This window comes from Chinchilla lanigera, unplaced genomic scaffold, assembly GCF_000276665.1.
Source record: "Chinchilla lanigera isolate Chin_1 unplaced genomic scaffold, ChiLan1.0 scaffold00038, whole genome shotgun sequence".
In the NCBI taxonomy this organism is placed as follows: Eukaryota; Metazoa; Chordata; class Mammalia; order Rodentia; family Chinchillidae; genus Chinchilla; species Chinchilla lanigera.
Window position 1 is genome coordinate 9,490,632 of NW_004955439.1, and position 22,596 is coordinate 9,513,227.

General features: G+C 39.2%; 1 protein-coding gene across 3 annotated transcripts in view; it reads left to right on the plus strand.

Moving 5' to 3' along the window:
- Syne1 (spectrin repeat containing, nuclear envelope 1) overlaps nucleotides 1–22,596 on the plus strand; it is a gene marked incomplete in the record, with an annotated part of 442,886 nt that overhangs the window by 359,405 nt on the left and 60,885 nt on the right. For all 3 annotated transcript variants that reach the window (XM_013517312.1, XM_013517313.1, XM_013517314.1), the window contains 10 exon segments: nucleotides 1,562–1,732; nucleotides 3,910–4,043; nucleotides 4,553–4,757; nucleotides 6,420–6,602; nucleotides 7,181–7,327; nucleotides 10,278–10,432; nucleotides 11,451–11,598; nucleotides 13,689–13,783; nucleotides 16,869–17,103; nucleotides 18,723–18,917. In XM_013517312.1, coding sequence (XP_013372766.1) covers nucleotides 1,562–1,732; nucleotides 3,910–4,043; nucleotides 4,553–4,757; nucleotides 6,420–6,602; nucleotides 7,181–7,327; nucleotides 10,278–10,432; nucleotides 11,451–11,598; nucleotides 13,689–13,783; nucleotides 16,869–17,103; nucleotides 18,723–18,917 — 1,668 coding nt within the window.

Consider the following 22,596-nt stretch of genomic DNA (forward strand, 5'->3'; position numbering starts at 1 on the left):
CCTACCTGGCAAGCATGAGGTCCTGAGTTCAATTCCTGGTACCAACAAAATAAATAAATTAATTAATTTTTTAAAAAGAAAGAAAAGTCTTCTCGTGCTTCCTCTGAGAAACAGGGTAAGTGCTACTCTCTCATTCCCGTAGCTTTCAACACCATCAAGGCCCAGATAATTCTCAGTGTCTTTCTCCAGCCTTGGTTTTTCTCCTGAACTCTCTACAGAAGCAGAGGAGATGGTGGACCTCTCCTCATACTGATCTCCAGACTCTGCTTTCTACTCTATGTTTACCTTATCTTGAACTTGACTTTAAATCTATTTTACTATACACAGTTCTGTAACTCAGTGCAAATGTTTGAAAACAATCCATGAAAGCACATAATACACAGTTCTTTCATGGAAATATTGCCTTGTGAAAAAACAAAGTAGTGTAAAGAAGAAATAGACTATTTAAATTCCTCTTGATCTTTTCTGCTTGCCTTCCTGTCTGTTTCAGGACTTCCTAGGACAGGGCTGGCCCCTGGCTGCACCTGTGGGCATTGCCTCACAGCTGACACTGGACTTTCTTCGTCCTTTGGTCCTTCCGATCGCACTTTGATGGGCTGTGGCGGTTTCCCTTTATGCAGAAAAGAAAAGCAGAGAAAGCAGAGGCAAACTAATTTATATGGTCTCTCCTCAATCGTGGTCACACTTACTCTGTGTTCAGAGTATAAGGTTTAGATTAGTGTTGACACCCAGAAGTCCAAAGTAGACATCTTTTTAAGTGACCCAGGCCAAAGTAAAACATTTTCTGATACACATACATATAAAAAGTGATTTTATATGTTTTACCTTAAGATACTCATTTGAGTGTGTGTGTGTGTGTGTGTGTGTGTGTGTGTGTATACAGATGTCATTTCTTGGGACCAGACAACCTTAATTTAAATGTAGATTTCTTATTTTCTAACAGTAAGATGTTAGGTAATTTTCAGTACCTCTCAGCACCTCAATTTCCTCATCTGTAAATGATGATAATGAGATTATCATCACCTAATAAGATTATTATCAATAATCTTGATAATTATTATTATCAATAATTTTCAATACCTCTCAGCACCTCAATTTCCTCATCTGTAAATGATGATAATGACATTATCATCACCTAATTAAGATTATTATGAAGATCCAAAGAGTTAATGCATTGAAAGTAATATATTTCCTAAATGGCTTTGTGTGAGGCAATTACTTCCTCTCTCTTTAAAATGCATATATTTATTAATCACCTTTTAAGCATTTATGTTTACACTGAGTGTAAATAGTTTGAATGGCATAAATTTCAAAGCTGCTACATTTTACCTTTCACATACTTTTTCACATATTTTTAAGCATTTATATTGACACTGAGTGTAAATAGTTTGAAAGGCATAAATTTCTAAGTTGCTACATTTTACCTTTCACATAGTTTTTTCAGTTTTTTTTATAATGCCCGAAACCCTGATGTTTTTAGGTGCTAATATTCTCCATCAAATGAGTATATGTTTTATCATTTTAAACATGACATGATTACAAGTGTTTCCCTTTGCAACAGGCTGGGCACCTGAAGGTACTGTTGAAGTCAGTGCTTGACCAGTGGAGCCGTCACAAAGGGGCCTTGGACGAGATGAACAGTTACCTCATGGAGGCCAGATACTCCCTGTCCCGATTCCGACTGCTCACCGGCTCCTTAGAAGCTGTGCAGGTTCAGGTAGACAATCTTCAGGTAAGGCATGCATTTAAAGCATCCCTAACATTATTTTTGATTGAGAAGACCAGATAATTAGCAAAGCTTACCAGTACGTTGTTTATATGAATATTTGAAAAATCTTTAAATTTTACCTGCTTTATTGTGACTTAATCAAATTTGCCTGTGGGGACCAAGTTCCAGATGAGTTACTGTATTAGCTCAGTGATTTTATTTTATTTTTTTTATTTTAATTTTTTAAAATTTTTTGTCTTTTTGAGACAGGTTTTCTCTATGCAGTTCAGGCTGGCTTTGAGCTTACTTTGTAGTCCAGGCTGGCCTCGAACTCGCAACAATCCTCCTGCCTCAGCCTCCGGTGCTGGGATTACAGGCATGGGCCACTACGCCCAGCTAGCTAAGTGATTTTAAACGTCCTCTTATATAAGTATCAGCATCGGTGTGTTAAATGAAGTGATTTTATGCCAAGTCAACTTCCTTCATCCATTGTCACTCCCTTTTGTGTATTCCCTTTCTCTTTTTATCCTGCCTTTCCAAGCACTTTCTAAGGGATTCCAAAGAAAGCAAAGAGAAAAATAGCACAAGTGGTAAATGTGTAAAGCATTGAGTTATTTTTCCTTAGTGTAATAGCAGCAGGCTGTCCGGGTGTCCACCTCCTCCTTTCCAGCGTGCACTGCCTGCTTTTCTGCACTTCCCTTGTCCCTGGGTCTAGAATTCATTGCTGCTCCCTCTCTCAGCTGTGGCACAAGCTTTTATCCCAGGCTACTGTCCTTGGAGCTCTGCCGCCCTCACTTCCCTGCACACCTGGGCACTGGGTCATACTCACTCATCACTGCTCTTTTTTCTTGACTGATAACACAAACCCTGGGCAGGGCAGTGCCAGCCCTCAAGGGACACGCCACCCCTGGAGCCCAGCATGCGCCCCTGGTTCTTGTGGCTCACTTCCCTGACTTGGCTCTCTGAATTGATGTGTTGCCAAACTCCTGCGTGTTCGTCCTGAAGACAGTGTCTCTTTTGGGATGAGGTGGAGAGGGCAAGGATGAAATGTGTGAATGTAAGTTCTTTTGACTTTAAACAGTTGTTACAGGTACCAAGAAGAATTCAAACTCATTTTGAGCACAATAAATATAAGACCACACTTTGTGACTTTGAGGATGTTAGAAGTCCTTTGTAATTTGACATATTCTGTTTAACACCTGCAAGAGTTGTCTTAACAGATGAAAAGATTAAGGGCGCTTCCCTTGAGTATTTTGATTTAATGGCAATCAGATATTGATGTTAAATGACACTAGATTTTGGAGCCCAGTTTGTCAGGGGAGTTCTACTAAGAACTCAAGTCTATCATTTTGGCAACATTTCCAGGAAAAATCATCTTCTAGTTCCTTCCTGGTCTTTGGTGGAAGATTCCACCAAACTTTTCTTAGACAGACACTTTGCCCCAAGCAATTTTGAAATGCACAGTGCATTATCGTTAATTATAGTCACATTCTGTGCAGTTGATCACCATAGCTCACTCCTCCTGTCCAGCTGAAACCATGAGCTTCTCCCCTTCCCTCTCCCAGCTTCTGGTAGCCACCACTCTATTGCCATTTTCTGTGATTTCAACTTTTTTAGACAATGCTAAAGAAGTACTTGAGGTGGTGATATGTTAATTAGCTAAACTTCATCACCCCACCATGTACACGTGTGTCCAAATATCACATTGTGCTCCATGAATATATATACAGTTATTTTTGTTAATTAAAAATGCAATGGATTTTTAGAAAATTTTTCCAGAAACACCCAAAGATGGAATATAGAGATGGTACTCAGAAAAGCTACGATTTACAATCTCAATTATCAAGAGGTTTTGGAAGAACCATTGTACCTGTGTCAGGGGTGTCCTGATATTTTGCTTTGAGCATCAGTGGCAACCACAGACATACTTGTGCCCTGACTGGCTTCCTACCAGACGCCCGAGAAGGATACATGCTATGGTCATTTCCAGCAGAATCCCAGAGGCCACTATAAGAAAATTCAGTTTTGAAGCGTCTCTTATCAGAGCCACAAAAGCACAGAAAGGGAAAACGTGACTATCTAAATAAAGCTTATACAGCAGTAGAGCAAGGTCATACATGTATATAACTTGGTAAATTCTTGGAAGCTTGCTTATGAGAATTGAGATGCTGTCATGTCATCTGTGGTTTTTCTTTGGGCAGAATCTTCATGATGATTTAGAAAAACAGGAAAGGAACTTAGAGAAGTTTGGTGCCATCACCAACCAGCTATTAAAAGAGTGTCACCCACCTGTGACCGAAACCCTCACCAATACACTGAAAGATGTCAATATGAGGTATGGAGTATGCTAGCTTTACTTATTTTTTGTTTTGTTTTGTTTTGTGTTTTGAGACAGGGTCTTGCTATGCAGTGCAGGCTGGCCTTGAGCTCACTTTGTAGGCCAGGCTGGTCTCAAACTCACAACAATCCCTCTGCCTCAACCTCCCAACTTTACACATTATTTATATCTCAACATTATTGTAAATGTAATGAAAATGTTCTGACATTTTGAGTTTGAGCTCTTTCAATTCTACTTCAATCATGATTTCATTTTCATAACATGAATATGGTGGCAAATACATAGTGAAGATATTTAGGAATAATTAGAACTAGTATATTCCCAAAGATGGCTCACCTTTGAAATACGACTGTGACATGTTACATTTTATTGCATTAAATAGAAATGAGTCATTGTTGCATTATTTCCCTGTTCGCATGAGCCTTGATCATGACAAGTAAAATAGTAAATAACAGCATTTGGTGAGAGATGACTGTCTGCCCATGTGTGTTGGCTCTTCTTCTCAGATGGAATAACTTGCTGGAAGAGATTGCTGAGCAGCTGCACTGGAGCAAGGCCCTCCTTCAGCTCTGGCAGCGATATAAGGACTACTCTAGTCAGTGCACCTCCACAGTTCAGCAGCAGGAGGAACGCACCAATGAGCTGCTGAAGGCAGCCACTAACAAGGACATCGCTGACAACGAGGTTGCTACATGGATTCAAGATTGCAATGTATGTGCAGGAACTACCGTATTTCTCCAACACACCATGCTTAGACTATGCGAGTTTAGCAGGGCCCTTACTAATGTGTGTAAGCTTGGGTATGTCTCACCCTGTGACAGTTACCCAAAAATTACTGTCTTATATTAAAGTGTCTTTTAGGATTGCAGAGTACATGTTGAAGATATACGAGTTCCCCTCCCATTATTTCATTTTTCTCACTTTTACTAATGGAATATAATCCATGAGAAAGACTTAGGTTATCTGTTTTTACTGAGATGGTCAATAAAAGAAATGACCTCATGGGATATCAAGTTACATCTTTAAGAGATCAATTGTTAAGGTTTTCATCCACTTAGATTTGTTATCTCCTGTGTAAACATCTACAACAGTTTTGTCTAAGAATGTGGTGGTATAAAGAAGTCTTTCTTGTCTTGATTTATTGCTATACTTCTTTTTAATAGCTTTTGAATAATTCTCTTTTTCACTGTGGCTGCCAGTAAGCTACTTAAGGTTTTCAAGAAAGGCTCTGCTCTTATTTCATCCATTACATGGCTCTTACTGTTTATCCTTATTTGTCTTTATTTCAATGAACTTGTTACAAAAATCGTCTTATAAACTTTCTCAACTCAGTTTATTAGGATTAGGCAAGTTATAAAAGCTATGTAAATAAAAGTTTAAGGTATCCTGATAGCTTCAACCTGAGTATTAACTTTAACACAAAAGATGAACAAATAACAATAAAAATAGTAAGATTTGAGTTTGGCTGTGTGTGTGTGTCTACATAGTTTATCCTTACAAGAGCTGCCATTTTCATTGGAAATATACCTTGGCTGTTTCCAATGTCAAGACTGAAGGACCTCTGTGTCTCCTTCTCAGTCGTCATTCTGTAAGCATAGCAGGCCCTGTCCTCTCCATCATGGCCAGGTGGGGCCCCAGGAGCAAGGAGAAGCAGCAATTACAAGTTGTCTCTTAGTAGTGGCTACAAACCAGGAGTAGGGGATTTCCATGGGCTTGTGTCTCGGAGCATGTAAGGGAGTTTCACAAAACATGGCAGCAGGAGATGCAATAGAAAGAACAGAGTCATCCCTGAACTGTCCATGGGTTTTACACCCTCACAAACATTGGAGGGTTGTCTTAACCACAGTAACAAAACAGCACACATAGAAGATGCCATGGGCAAATTAAGGCCTGGTAAATAGAAGTGAGTAGAAAAAGGTGAAATACAGAACTGTGTCTTCAATATGATACCAGTTATATAAAGAGATAGGAACAAATGCCAAAATATCTGGTTCTACTTGTGGCTCATTGTGGATTTTTTTCTTGTTTATGTCTGTTTTTCTCCATTTCCCCCATGATCAAGCTATGTTGGTTTTATTATCAGAAGAGTATACATAGTATTTGTACATGTGGGTATGTGTACTATCTATATGTAATTAGTGTGTATTTTTGTGGGTATGTGATACACATATATAATAGTGGTACATGTAGATACTATTTTAAAAAATTGGATCAAATTCTTGATCATTCTTATGCAAGTGGAAGTTATTTAGCATAGTAATATACCACACAGGAATTACTGTGCCTATGTGAATTGCTGATTGCTCACTGCTGACTATTGAATAGCACACCTCACAGGTCACTTCACAATGCATATATATTCATCTCCTATAGGACCTCCTCAAAGGACTTGGGACCATTAAAGACTCCCTTTTCATTCTCCATGAACTGGGAGAACAACTCAAGCAGCAAGTGGATGCTTCAGCAGCCGAGGCCATTCAGTCCGATCAGCTCTCCCTGAGCCAGCACTTGTGTACCTTGGAGCAAGCTCTTTGCAAACAACAGACAGTGTTACAGGTACAGAGTTAATGTTCAGTGTGTGTTATAAACTGGGGGCTTTATATAATGTCTGGGCACAAACACAGGAAATGCAGTTTCATCGTGAGACAAGGCCTCCTCCTAGACCAAAGCAAGTTTGGAAGTTCCAATGGGAACAAGTGAAGATGCTTGTAGGGGTTTTGCACTGTTCTCTACAGTATAATTTTAAGATCTTCCTGAGAGATAAACCCCCAAACCATTCCAGCCTCCATGGTATGTCCAACTAATTAACACTAAGTGCCATTAATATTAATGTTTATTGAAGTTTTTGCAAAACAACTGAATTTTTAAAGATGTAATTCATGATGTATTTAAATAACAATGTTGGTTGTTGGCAAATGGTATATAAAAATAAGTCTACCTTTTAGAAAACTTATATAAATGAAGAGAAATGTTATATTGCTGTGCTCTTGTTATTTTAGAAACAGCTTCTCTCAAGAATGGCAATTTGATACAAGAATATGGAAAGTAGTTTCAATATCCATTTGCCATTTCATTAGATTTCATTAAAACACCAACTAATTTCACTAAAACACTGGTTGTTTTTGTGGTTAAAGGCTGGAGTTGTTGACTACGAAACCTTTGCCAAGAGTTTGGAAATTCTGGAGGCCTGGATTGTGGAAGCTGAGGAGGTGCTCCAGGGCCAGGACCCCACCCACTCGTCCGACCTCTCCACCATCGAGGAAAGGATGGAAGAACTTAAAGTAAGTGTGTTCGCATATCTCCCCAGGTCTCCTAGCTTCTATCTTCAAAATCTTAAGGAAAAATCAGAGCCGATGTGGACTTACTTCTTTTAGAATTCCCAGGGAAACTCTCAGCATCTCTGCCCTTCCTTCCTGAAAGGTGTGTACCCTGTGCTCAATGGCAGTCCAGCCCTTGGAGGAAGCCCTACCAGGGCCAGTCCTCGAAACCACCTCACTCCTCTTTCCACTTCGTGTCCCTCCTACTGCCCAATCCACCACCTCCCACCTGTCCCTAACAGCATCCTGCTGGTTCCTCCTACTCCATCTCCCTGGACAGCACAGCCTCCTGCAGATCTTACATCCTTCCGCTCCCTTTCCTACTCTCCTGCTGGCTGTTAGGATGAGTTACTTCTTTACAGTGGTATTTAACTACTTTGATTTAAGCATTTCATGTATTCCAAAATATCACAATGAGCTGGCTAGAATGTAGGCACATGCCTATAATACCAGCATTCTGAGAGGCTGAGGCAGAGGGATCATAAATCTAAGCCTCACCTGGAGGCAACTTAGATCCCATCTCATAATAAACAATTTTAAGAAGGGCTGGGGTGTTGTTCAGTGAAAAGGCCCTGGGTTCAAACCCCAGTACCGTCAAAAAACAAACAGGCACAGTGTACCCCCAAACTATATACAATCATGATTTGTCAATTAGCAATATTCAATAATTTTTAAAAAGGAAAATAAAAGGTTTTACTTAATTACTAAAAATTTTAAACATTCAGTAATGTAGAAAGCAGAATGTCACCGATAGGCAAATTTTACTATTTGTGTAAAGACACTATGAGTTGCCCCCATCCTCAGGATGAAAGCCAACGGGGCCCAGCCATTCCTGCATAACCTTGCTTTGACGTCCCTAGTGATCTTCTCTCTCATTGCTGTCCATCTCTCCACCCGCCCCTGGGCGGTCACACTGCTGCCAGCGTCTGTGTGCTCATTTCTCCTTTCTACATTCTCATCTCTACCAATCCCTCCCCTCCCAAAAAAGAATAAATCCTTGGTTGTTTTGTTCAGTGTTGTTCTCTTAAGAAAACTTCTGTTGACTGTTCAGTGTCTGGCTTTCTGGTGACGTATTTCTATTCTCTTCCTTCCGTGCTTTATCATGACATTCAGTTCTGTTGTTAGGAGTAGGTGATTCCTACTGTGCTTTCTACAATCAGAATAGTGTCCTATTCCCTCTGTGTGTGGGAGGAAAAGCACAAGGTCAGATCAGTTTTGTTCAGTGCTGATGTCTACTTGTGGAAATTCTGCCGTCTAACAGTTATGCCATTAAATTCAATAATAAAGTGAGTTGTTTTCTTTTGTGGTACTGAGAACTGAGCCCAAGGGCCTTCACAATAACTGTACCCCAGCCCTTTTGAAATTCTTTGTTGCGAGACAGGATCTCCTTAAGTTGCTGAGTTGCCCAGGCTGAGCTTGCACTTATGGTCCTCCTGCCTCAGCCTCCCAGAGTACAAGATTACAACTACGCACCCCAGCTCCCAGCTTGAGAAGACTTATTTTCTTCAGGCATCACAAGATTGGCAGAGCATACAAATTAAAAACACATCTTCCGGGAACCGAACTCACGACCTTGTGCTTGCCAAGCAGGCCCTTTTGCCGCTGAGCTAAATCCCCAGCCCCTAAAAACACATCTTTAAGGCCGAGCTAAAGGTGTACTTACGTTTTCTCCTTCTCATAGCCGTTCCCTACCTACAGATAAGAACGCCCATGGGAAACCCAGAATGAGTAGCTTCCCCCTCCATTTGAAGGGAGGAAACATTTGAAAGCATGAACTGTGTTTCTTTATTGAGACTCACCAACTTGGAGGCTGGATCAGGGATGTGAGACTGATGTTCTCGGTAATGGCAGTCTGAGCTAATTTTAATCTGAGATGAAGTTTTATTTCATCGAGCACAAGCCCAGAAACTTTACCTAGCTCTACCATGTACTAGCTGGGTAGCCTTGAGCAATTTACTTAGTTTCTGTCCCTCCCTTTCCTCATGGGCTTGCTCAGAGGACAGAATGAGCTATTGCTTGTAAAGCACTATAGCGATCTTTATTAGTACATGTTTGTAAAGACATAAGAAATACACTCACGGTGTTGAGTTGGTGTGTATAGCACACATTGTAATCCTTTTCACCTGCTCATCCTCCCCTTTCCTTTCATCCTTAGAACCCCTTCCCATATGCAAAAGGTCTTCCTCCAAGTTTCCTATCATCTGTCCTTTAGTTTGTTCTTTAAATTATTTACACTTTGGGTTTCTCATAGAAAAAAAAGACACACAGTATTTAACTTCCTGTGTCTGATTTATTTCAGTTAGCGTTCTGGTCTCCAGGTACATCCATCTCCCTTCCAGTGACTCAAATTTAGCCTTTGTGTGTGGGCAGGACTCCACTGTGTACATATACCACATCTTCTTTACTCTGTTCATCTATTGGTGAGCCCGTGTGCTGTTTTCACAAGGTTTATTGTGCCTTGTTATAACAATTCTTAATTCATGATAAGAACTCTGTAAATGTTAGCAATCCTGTTATAACTATTATTATTGAATAATAAAGTAGTATGTTAGCATGAATGAACTAAATATAGAGTAAGACTTCATTCATCAGCATAATTTTTATTCTTTATTGATTCAAGTGAGAACTACATATGAGTAAATAAATCATATAAGGGACATAGTACATGCAATCTAGTAATATGCAGTGATGGGTAATGAGTAACTGTGTAGCTTTAGTTCTTATGGCAGTCCAGACTGAAAAGAAGACAGATTTTCTCTTGTTGTACCTCTAGAGATTGCAAGTGGCCTCAGAGTACACATCAGGTCAAAGATTAGCTGTTTCCTGAAATCAGAAATTCGCTGTGTGGATTTTACAATACTCTGTCTTTTCTGACCTTGGTGCCCATGAACTTGCTCTTCAATCTCGCCTATAGGGACAGATGTTAAAATTCAGCAGCATGGCTCCAGACTTAGACCGTCTCAATGAGCTGGGATATAGGCTGCCCCTGTGTGACAAGGAAATCAAGAGGATGCAGAATCTGAACTGTCTCTGGTCTCTCACCTCCTCTCAGACTACAGAAAGATTCAGGTAAGCAAGAGATGCTGTGGTCCCTCCAATTATCTTCGTTTGTTTTCTACTGCGATAACAAAATATCACTGATGGAGTGATATACAAAGAACAAGAAGCTTATGTTCTAGTGGTTCTGGAGTCCAGGAAGCCCAAGATTAAGGGGCAGTGGGCTTGGTTGTCAGGTGAGGGCTGCTGTCTGCTTCCCAGATGGTACCTTCTTGCTGCATCTTGGAGGCTGCATCTTGGAGTCCCCACATGGAAGAAGGCCAACGGCCAGAGAACTGGAGGCTGCCTGAAGATTCTTTTACAAGGATCTTAAATCTGTTTATAAAGGGGAAGCTCCTGTGGCTTTTCTGCCTTTTTTTTTTTTTTTTTTGAAAGTAATGTAGATTGAACCAGGGCATTATCAGCAAGCATGCTATCACCAATCTGTCTCTGTCACAAATTTTATATTGAGACAAGGTCTTGCTAAGTTGCCTAGGCTGTCCTCAAACTTGCAATCTTCCTGCCTGATCCTCCCACATAGGTGGGATTATAGGAGTGTATAAGTTTACTCGCCCTAGTCACCTCTTATAAAGTTCTACTTCAATACTAGGACATTAGCCATTCAGTTTGGACACCTAAATTTTGGAGCAGACACATTCAAACTAGAGCACGAATATATCAATAGAGTATAAGTCCATCATTTGTGTGTATTTGTAAATTCTATGTCTCTCCCGTGATACTAAATTAAAGTTGAACTAGAAATGGAAAACAGAAATCGTACTGTAACTTCTCGTGTTTAGAAAATAAGTTTGAGTGGGCATGTTCAGGGGATATGCACAGTTTTAATTACTGCAAAATGTAACATTTTAAACTTTTACCTTTTTTCCAATTTCCTTTTCTTTTTAATTTTGCCACCTAACATGCCATCGCCGGAAAGCTTTGAGGTTATTCCATTAGAACTGGAGGCAGAGGATTTAAAATCTAGTTGTACATGCTGGAGATATAAACAGATAAGCAAAATAATTGTTATCCTTGCCCTTCATCCTATCAGTAAGTTGCAGTCATTTCTGCTACAACATCAGACTTTCTTGGAAAAATGTGAGACATGGATGGAATTCCTGGTACAAACGGAGCAAAAGTTAGCAGTAGAGATTTCAGGCAATTATCAGCATCTTTTGGACCAGCAAAGAGCACATGAGGTAAGTTGTGCTGGTGGCTTTGAGGGTAACAGAAATGTTGCAGGCCTTTGGGAGGTGCTGTAAAATGCCGTATGGGAAAAGCAAAACGCTATACCTTCTCTGTTCAAATGAATGTATCATTTCAACTTTCTTAAGCTTGAGGTTTTGATATCTTGATTACAAAAGTGTACTCAGTTCTCTGCCCTGTCATTATTTATAGGCATGTGTCAGGCATCAGTCCTTTACAACGTTGAGTACCAGAACTGTCCTTAAAAGCAATTTACTGCCAGGGCTTGGGTAAGAGGGAAAGGTAGAAGGAGGAGAGGAGGTTAGACAGTTTTTGAATTGCATTGTAGCGTACGTGAACATTGCCAAGGCTAATTGCTTCAGACACTGTGCTCTGATCAGAAGTCTTTGATAAATGAAGGTATTTGTTCTTTCAAAAAATATGAATTTTTAGCCAGGCATGGTGAAATATGCCTATAACCTCAACAGACTGGGAGTTTGAGGCACAAGGATCACAAGTTCAAGCCCAGCCTGGGCAACTTAGTGACTTAGTCCCTGCCTCAAAATTTTAAAAATATTGTCTGGGGATATAGCCTAGTGTAAAGACCTAGGTTCAATCCAGTACCACAAAAAAGCAAATACAAATTTTATACAAGGAAATCAACATATCAGGTCTCCAAGTGTACCTCTTGACCAAACTATGTTATAATTATTTCTCGAGAAGCACAGAGAATGTAATCTACAAAACGTAAATTAATTTGCCAGCTATTTGTCTCTGCTTTGCTATATATGAGCAGAGCTAGGTTGCTCTACATGTTTGTGAAGTGCACACAGAGCTCTAAAACTTGCCTTAGACTAAGGAAAAAAATCAAAACTTCAGAATGAAATTAATCTTAAAACATGTTGCTGAAATTTTAACAGTACACAATTTAAACCTGTGAAAGATTATTTTTTAAATCCAGTTTGCTGAGTTGACAAATGACAAAATAAAAGTCACAAATCAAAACTACAATGAGATACCATTTCACACACACTTGGATTGCTGCAGTGAGAAAGACAGCAATGATGAGGGGGTGGGATACTGGAACCCACATGTGTTGCTGATGGGAACATAAAGTGGTGGTGCTACATTAGAAAACAGTTTGACAATTCCTCAAAATATTAAACAGAGTTACTCTAAATGTCCAGTAATCCCACTTCTAGGTATTTCCTCAAGAGAGATGAAAATGTGTCCACTCAAAAACTGGTATAAATATATTGCTCACAATGACATTATTCATTACAGACAAAAAATGGAAGCAGCCCTAATATCCATCAACTAGTGAATGTATAAATAAAATGTGCCACATGAACACTACAAAAGAATAAGTTGCTGATGCATATTGTAGGGTAGATAAGTCTTAAAAACATTGTGTCAAGTGAGAGCACTGGTCCCAAAAGACCACTTATTACATGATTCCTTTTGTATAAAATGTCCATATAAGACAATGCACAGAAACATGAAATAGCTTGAGGGTCACTGCAGGCTAGAAGTTGGGAGGAAATGGGGAATAATGGCTGATGAATGTGGAGCTTCTTTTTGAGGGGATTTGTTCTGAAATTGACTGCAGGATTCTTTGTACAAATCTGAAATATACTAAATGTCATTAAATTGGACATTTAAATGTGTGCTTGTGCTGAATTATATCTCAGCCAAGCTATTTGAAGAAATAATAAAAATAATTTGAAGGACCTTTGTATGGAGTGTTTTATTAGTGAGCTAATTTTATTAATTAAAATGAAAAACAATAACTTCAAAAAGACCAGAACACAAATTGTACATTAACTTAACTTACCATGTGCTTTTCAGAAAAAAAAAGAAGAGAAATATAAGTCTACTTTTAGTCATTTAGTTTGAGTCAATCAGCGGCTTAACTTTACCTCCAAGCCTATCTTAATTGATGATTTAAAGATAAATTATTCCTACACTGCAGGATTTTACACATACTCTGTCTTAACTGGAGACACATTTTATATGCTTGCTAAAAGAATGTTTAGGAAGCATCAGAGAACTGATCGCTAAAGTTAGAAACTGTAAAGTATATTCTTTTCTTTTGAAATTATAGCTGTTTCAAGCCGAGATGTTCAGTCGTCAGCAGATTTTGCATTCAATCATTATTGATGGGCAGCGTCTTCTAGAACAAGGTCAAGTTGATGACAGGTAGGATCTTTGATAAATTATTATGAAGAAAAGTTCCAGTAAATTAGTCATTTTCTTTTTAATGAGCAGATTAGAGGGCATATATCCAATCTTCCTAAGGCAATTGTACTATCACGGAGCCTCAGTAATTGGAGGAAAGCTTGTCTGAAACTCTGAAATGAGTGTGTATTGAATCTTTTTAGAGAACTGCTATTATATGATATGAAGGACATGGAGTAATTGGAAATCACCTAGCCAACCTTCTCTACTCATCTGTAGGGACTGGAATTAATGAATAGATCAGAATGAACTGTATCAATGGTTTGTAAACAGATGCTTCTAATATTCTTATAACAATTACAGAAATTTTATTCCTAAGAGAAGCCTAGCTATCACTAGTCCATCTCTTTTACTTGGAGATGGATGTGAACTGATTCGACCTATAATGCGAACTATAAATGTGAACTGATTTGACCAAGGTCACCTAGGTAAACAGCAGCAGAATTAGGCTTTGCACTTCTGTGTCTGGTTTATAGTCACCACTGGAATTATCCCAGCTATCTTCCTTATGTTCCACGTTTGAAAATGATTTGCAACTTTAAGCCAGGTTGTATTCACCCTAAAATCTCTCCTTGCTCTTCACTTATGTAGGAAATAATCTCAAAGGTAAAAAAAATCTAGCTTCTCTTCAGATTTATTGCATGTGAACTGACAATTATATACAATATTTACATTTCCTAAGAATAATATTTATTTAAACATGTCTGTTTTCTATGGTGCTATTTGGGGAAATCATTTCATTCATTTTATTATGTATGTATATCTTTCTCATAGGTAGGACCAGTAGTTCTGATTATGATTAACTTACTATCTTTTAAAAAAATTACAAAGTAAATTATTTTTATTAAAAGTTTTGTTTTTAATGTTTTGGAAGCCATTTCAGTTTTAAATGGATGTCTTTGGAAGTACATGAAAGATGTTCATGGTTAAGGTTGGAACAACAAGATGTGATATTGTATTTATTCTATTCTATGCAAGCCAAACTTAAATGTGAGCTTCACTGATAATTTAAGACCTTCAAAATAAAACAAATTCAAGTACAATTAACTTTTATCTCTGGCTTTATCATCCTTTGGCCAACGCTATAACATTATCATAAACAATCAAGTAATTAAGTAAAATAGAAATAAAAAGTCCTGTATAAACCCACATCTATTAAATTTTAAATGCTAACATTTAGGAGAAAGAGAAGAAGATGAGAGAGTTGGATCTGAGGAAAAAGAATTTTGAAATTTGCACAGGAAAAAGAAAGGAAGAAAAATCAGATTACAGTGTGTTGACAATAGGAGAGTTCCAGATGAGAAATGCATTTGCACTGTAAAAGCTAGTTTATGAGTTTTGTTTTTTATAGCATCACTCTCAGCACTGAGATGTCATATGGTAGTGGTTTCTTATATTGGCGGGTAGATCGAGACAGCTTGGTTGTATGCTGTGAGGATAGAGCATTGAAGAGATCTTGGGTGATGAAATGCTATAAAAAACAACATGCTCTGGGATAGTCTCAAGTCCAGGAGTTATGCATTTCTGAGTTGACAGATGCTTATAACTTTTAAGGAAGCATCGTGAAGCAAATTCACATTTGGAATATACAGTAGAACCTCAGTTCATGAACTTAATCCATTCCACAATTCTGAGGAAGATGGACACAGTTGTGTTCATTACCCAATGTGGAGTTTGCAGATAGAAGCAAAATTTTGCTGAACACTTCTGTTTGTGAACAATTCATGAACCAAGGTATTACTATAGATAGATAGAGAGAGAGAGAGAGAGAGAGATAAATACTTTTCTTTCCAAAACGAAGTTATTAAGATGTAGGTAGTTATCTAAGCAGCCTAATTTTAAAATGAAAGAGCATAGGAAATTTTTGCTAGAATTTACTCAGTACATTTTATTTTTAATAGTGGCATTTTTAGCTTTCACTATGCATATATTATTTATTTGAACTGAATCATAAATAGGTTTTTGGAAGTGCATACCTGGTTATAATGTCAAAGTTCACAGTGGCCCAAGATAATAAGAATCAATAATATAGAAGTCCAGAATAATAAATTCAATTCAATTTGATACTGTCCCCAAACAAGAGAATATATCTGAGGAAGTAAAAACAAATATAATAGAGAAAGCAAGTAATTTGTCACTGCAGTAGTCAAATATAGGATAACATTGGAAGCTGCAAAGAAACTCATTTGGACAAATGTGTATGAGCCACTTGTAACACACAATTTAAATGATAAATAAAAAATAAATTACTACAAATATTTTTAAGGTACAAAATATAGAGGTAGGAAGAAGATATTTAAGAATCCTAAGATTCTCTTGCCTGAAATTGAGGATGCTCAAGTACAATTCATTATCTTTAAATCCGTCAGTGACCTTTATACAGACCAAGATGAGTAGATCATTTTCATTTGTCTAAGAACAAAGTGAAATTGGTATAAAATGGAGAAGGGACAGGTTAGATTAATATGTGAAATAATTTGCTAAAACAATGGAGCTACTGATTGTGAGAAAATTCCAAGACATTTACAAATTACAGTTTTTTTTTAAATCCCCTTAATATAATGTCCTATAGTTTAAATGGCTTATAACTCTTGCTGACATAACAGTTTGTCCATCCACAGTGCCGATTCTAGCCGAAGACAGAGTTTACAAATATGCTTTGTCCAGCGTGTTTTCCTGTCGTAGGGCACATAAGATGCTGTCACAGATACTCTATGGTGTGCTTGGGCTGTGGAGCTCTTCCCATCGCTCTCTTCCTGTCCCTCATGCACTCAGGAAGAGGGTTAATGGCAATGACCTTGTCAGAGATTTGCTTCCAGCCTACACTGAGACATGAAAACACTCACCATTTGCAGACAATTGGCAGTTTAATTTTAAAAATTTCTTGCAGTAGACCCAATAATGGATCCTGACATAGTATTTGAAATCATCTGCCTTAGGTCACCTCTGAGGTGGGCCTTATGGTCATCAAAAATGTACACATTAGCTGATTATGTTACTACATCCAGGATGATGGCTTTTCATCGTGTAATTATATCTTCACCAGGGATGAGTTCAGCCTGAAATTGACCCTCCTTAGTAATCAGTGGCAGGGAGTGATTCGCAGGGCCCAGCAGAGGAGAGGGATCATTGACAGCCAGATTCGCCAGTGGCAGCGCTATAGGGAGATGGCAGAAAAGCTGCGTAAATGGCTGGTGGAGGTGTCCTATCTACCCATGAATGGCCTCGGAAGTGTCCCTGTACCACTGCAACAAGTGAGGACCCTCTTTGATGAAGTGCAGGTAAGCAAACACACCTCTCAAACCTCTTCTGCATTTCCACCGCCCCCTTGACCTCAGTTTAAGCTCTTCCAAAGGACTCTGTAGTGACACTGAAATTAGGAATAATACAGTTAGCCAGTGTCAACCAAAAATGAAACAGTTGCATTGCAAAGCCCATATGAAGTGCAGGGATTAGAGTAAAACCCAGTCTCGTCCAAAGACTCCATCACTTCACACATCAAGGCCCACAGCAGCTCCTTCCAGCCCAGCATCGAAGAGAAAGGGAATGGATAAGGGAAAATGACTTTGTGTTGATTATGTGTATTTAGCTCCTGAGCCACTTACCCGTGTCACTTAAGCACTCCAGAGAAGGTAAAATACTTAGTCCTCGAGCTCTTTGACCCTTACTTTTACCAGCGTGGGAAGTGGGGCTCCAGCATGTGAGGGTGATACCTCTCAGTGTTCTCATCAGTCCTTCCAGTGCAGTCTGTGGGCTCCGCCCCCCTGAAAAGTCATTGTTCTTGGGCTCTTTTCTCCTCCAACCTTCTCTGGGAAAGCTCGCCTACAGACATGGCCTCAACCACCTGCTAGCGGCAGAGATGAGGCAAATTGGTATTTCCGGTCGCAGTTACCTGCTGAGGTTCAACTCTTCTGTCCAACCACTTTTTAGATTTGTACCTATATGTGTTGCAGGTATAAGGACTCCTGTGTATCCTAACAGAGGCTGGTGTTTCTATACCCAACAGTCCATTTGCTGTGTTCCCAGTCCAAGGAGATATTACTACCAGCAATCTGGTCCATTGGTCCGTGAATTTCAGAGTTGCTATGGAACTGTCCCCTACTTTGCCTCTCTCTCCCTATGTCCAGTCTGCTTCAAGTCCCCACCCCTGTGGCCAGTGCATTAAGTGAGAAACTCATGATCTCTTGCCGGGATAGACAGCACCTTCTTAATCTGTCTTAATATACTCAGTACATGCCCTTCCTCTAGTCCACATTCTACCCTGCTGCTGTGTGCTTTTCCTAAAACTTCTGTCTCAACACATCACTTCTTTGTTTAATATTCTTCCATGAATCTCAATCACTTTCACTATGAAAACCAAAATTTTGGTGCAAAATGTGGTCTTGCCTCATTTTCAGCCGCTCTCCTATATGTACCCCATACTCCAGCCACTGGAAACTACATCCTGTTTCCTGAATTCTTCGTGCTTCTCTAGTGGAGTGAATGTGCCCACCGTCAACCCCTGTGGGAAGGTGTCCCCTCCTCCTCCTCTGGTCTCGCTTATTACTTCTTGATCAGCTTGCATCCATATGACTTTCAGGCAGGCTTTCCCACTTTGAAGAAGCGTCCCTGTGCCCCGCATGCTGGGTCAGATGTCCCTCTGTATTCCCTGACCATCTGTTTTATAGAGCAGATTTCATATTGCAGCATGATTGTGTTTAACTTGAGCACCGAAAGGGTCTACCTGGTGCACTCTCCTTTAATTACACATAGCTCATTCATGCACGAAGTCTCAGTTCAGGAAATGCCTCCTGGATGAAAGAGGACGTGCTGTGCACACTAACATACAGGGTTGTCTAAAAGTACTAATGGGGAAATGGTAAAGAGAAGGTGACCAAGTAGACCGCTGGTTCCTTTTCAGTTCAAAGAAAAAGTGTTCCTGCGACAGCAAGGCAGCTACATCCTGACCGTGGAGGCTGGCAAGCAGCTCCTGCTCTCCGCGGACAGTGCAGCCGAGGCCGCCTTGCAGGCAGAACTCACCGAAATCCAAGAGAAATGGAAATCTGCCAGCCTGCATCTGGAGGAGCAAAAGAAAAAACTGGCCTTCCTGTTGAAAGTAAGTTCAGTTAACAGGGCCTTTTTAATAGCTGTACTGTTTCCTCCCATTGTTTTTCTGCGAATCAAATCATGCAAGATCACTGAGTAATATGCTGTACTATCTCGATCTTCTGTGTTTTATTAGACTTTGTCCTATCTTGCATGACTGGCAAAGTTTCCCAGTTTTTAGCACTTCATCTTTTAGGAAAATCCTCCAGCAAAGTAATTTAAACTCTAATCAGACTATCCAAGCTATGAATTCTGATTAATGGCTTGTGCTAAGCCTTAGCCATGTTATGACTTTATAAAGTGAGACAGAAATTCAAAGAGTAAATTCCACTCCTTAACCTAAGACTCCAAAATGGTTTTCAAGATTGCTATCTTGTATTTTATAGCAGGGAAAATCCAACTTTAAAAGATACTCTCAATTGGTCTTAGTTTATCCAAACAGGTTGCTGTGCAATAAAATTTCCAAAACTTATATAAAAACTCTTGGTTGGATACAGATTGCATACTGATCACTCTGTAAGTTTAAGGAAATTTAGATTTATCCACACCTCCCACAAGGAGCCTTTCTCCCTCACGTGCCAGTTCCATGGGTAATGTAAAGAGGGCGTGGGTCCTAAGTTCAGACAAGAGCAAGTTAACATAGTGGGCTGGGGATGTAACTCAGGGATGTAACTCAGTAGTAGAGCACTTGCCTCACGTGCACGAGGCCCTGGGTTCAATCAACAGTACGGCAAAATAAAAAAAGAGACGAAAGAAAAGTCTATATATCCTGCTTAATGCAACCTGTCTCAATGTCACTTTTCACATATGTAGAGTGCATATAATTCCACCTCCTTTATGTATTGTGGGGTAACTGACACATATTAAACACTAAATAAATGGTAGCAATTATCTTCACTGAAGTTACCGTTCTTTAAAAAGTGAACACACTAAATGATGTTTTTATATACATTCAAAAATCAGTGCTTGAATGAGATTATCTATTAATTGTGATCTGTCTCTTGTTTGGATCAAAGGTAATACATAACTAACATTAATGAAACACATTTTTCTTGGTTACTGAAAGTATACACATTCATTGGGTTTATGCTACTGAATTTAATTTAATAGTATATCACCTTCCAGACAGGAAACACTTAAAAATGCCATTAACCATCCAGAGAACACTATTTGCATACAGCACTGTTCACCAGAAATATAATATACCTGATCGGTTTTTTTCTTCTCTTTCTGTCAGGAAAGGATTTAAAATGTTGTAACTCACTCTATGGCAAACATGTTAATCATATATTTTTCCCCATGATGTGTTTTTTGGAGATATTCCCAAGACTTAATAAGGCGTGATGTCTGAATCACTGCATTTTTTGGTCTTGTTTCTCGGTCTGTTCGTGTATAAAACATCAGCTTTGATAGATGTTTTCAGACTACGACATGGAGTTATTTCCTTATAATTCATGCAGTAAAAAGACTTGGTCATAGCTTCCCAATTTGAGTTATCTTTGGAAGAGGAAATCCCTAACCTTCTTTTGTTAAAGTTTATTTTATTTAGAATATCTTGTTTACCTAAGGAAGTAGGAATCTCAATTTTAATGTTTATATAGCCTCATTTTATTGTATCCTTTCTCCATAGCTATAATCCTTATCTAGTTTTAGTTCTTAACCATATGCTCTGAGTACTCATGTCAAAAATAGTCATTATATTTCCACATCTTGTTCTCCTGCTTCATTAGTATCTCTTAATTTTGTCATAAAAAGTAAGTAGCAGACCTTATCTGTGTTAGATCAATGGACAGCTCTTGATTGATTTCAGGGCATGTACTGACTTCATGGAGAATGTTGTACGATTTAATCAGAAAATAATCTTTTTGTCTATCCTCCCTATGCTGAGTATTGGCGAACTAAGTATAGCTTGGGAAGACAGAGATGTTGTACAATAAAGGGGAATGGGAACAAATCTGCAGATGACAGAAAAGAGTTGTCGCCTTTGTTGTGGGGGGCTTTTGTTCGCTTATTTGCTTCTGTTCCTTAGGAAATGGGAGTGTGATCATGCACTCTAGGAAATTCTGTGAAAGAGTTTCAAAGAGAAATCAGAATTTTGGGCCAAATTCTCAGCTCAGTTAGAAAACAAAAGCCACTTTCAGTAGAGAGAGTTCACAAAAGGTACCTGTGATAATAGAACTAGTGGGTTACTGCGCTAAAGATAAGACATCGGGAGAGAAGGCAGGAAGACTGCAGACAAGAAAAGACAACACTCTGTGAAGGAAAACATAGTACAATTTGGCACTGCATTAGCTACCCGGGGATTTGAGCTGTCTTCCTAATTGTCTTTCTTGGGAACTCAGTAATTTATCACGTGCGGAGGATGCCTGGGATGTGGAGACCAGGAATGGACGCTAAGACAAAACAGGCAGTACTGAAAAAAGGCGGGGAGACTTGTTCAGTTCGATGTAATTCTCAGTGCCAGCGACACAGCAGACATGAGTTAATTTATAGAGCTGCTAAAAAGAACCAATCCCCATTCTGGTTCCTTTTATTTTCTTTTACTTTTTCTTTTTAATTTCCAAAGATACACAATCACAAAAATAAATTCAGGTAATGAATGGGGTATATAGGACTAAAAAATGAAATTCCCCTTTTACTGCCATCTACCTTATATTCCCTTCCCCAGAGGTAACCAGTGTTATCAGTTTGATGTGTAACTTTTCCAAACAGAACCACAGAGGCGAGCTCTTTCCTTGTGAGCACGTGCTGACCTCCACATGCTGTGCGGCCGCCCCCTGCTGCTCTCCCTGCTGTGTCTCCCGCACACGTATCCCCACTACGCACGCTAGATGCGTGTGTGTCTTCATTGCACATTAGCTCTCTGCCTCCACTCCTTTTTGGGATGAGTTTTCTGTGCTAGACACTTAACCCTGTGCTAAGCTTAGCACTGACAAGACAAAAGCAGTCAAAGCCATTGAATGTCACCGTTGGGTGTTTCCACTCCCGTGACAACTCAGACCTACTGGCTCCTGCTGCTTATGTATTAAGGTGAATCACAGTCAGGGTTACATTTTTACATCCCAATCCTTTTCACTGACTCATGTGTATTTTCATCCTGAAAGAGAATCTATATTCTCTTTTCTCATTCCCCTGTAGGACTTGTGGGAAAGTGCAGACACTGAGTATGTTTATGAATGAGGTTAAGGGAGAGACGAGGTATTAAGCTGATACTCCCACCTCTGCACAGAGATTTGAACTCCAGTAACATTTTTGAGTAGCCAGGATTCCCTGGGCATTGTGCTTGGTGCCTAGACACTCACGGCTTCTTTCAATCATCCAATAATTATAGAGCTGGTATTATTTCCATCTTCATAGGGAAAACTGAGATGTAGAGGAGCATATGCTTATTAAAGCCACACAGTTAAACAGGAATAGAATTCAATTTGGATTCTACTCTTCCTATGTCTCAAGCATGCTGCCCACCCTACCAGTGGTTGTGGATGCACCCTATTATTCATCAGTGTAACTTTAATTCTTTCTCTGGCTATTAAAAGAGTTTTTTATTCTTACATTTTAAAAAGTGCTTCTTTTGTTTTTGTTTCTCTCATCTTCTACCAAATGGAAGAAAAGAAGGGAAGAAGGGAGGGAGAAGGTTGGGAAGAGAGGAAAAGAAAGAGAGAGAGAGAGAGAGAGAGAGAGAGAGAGAG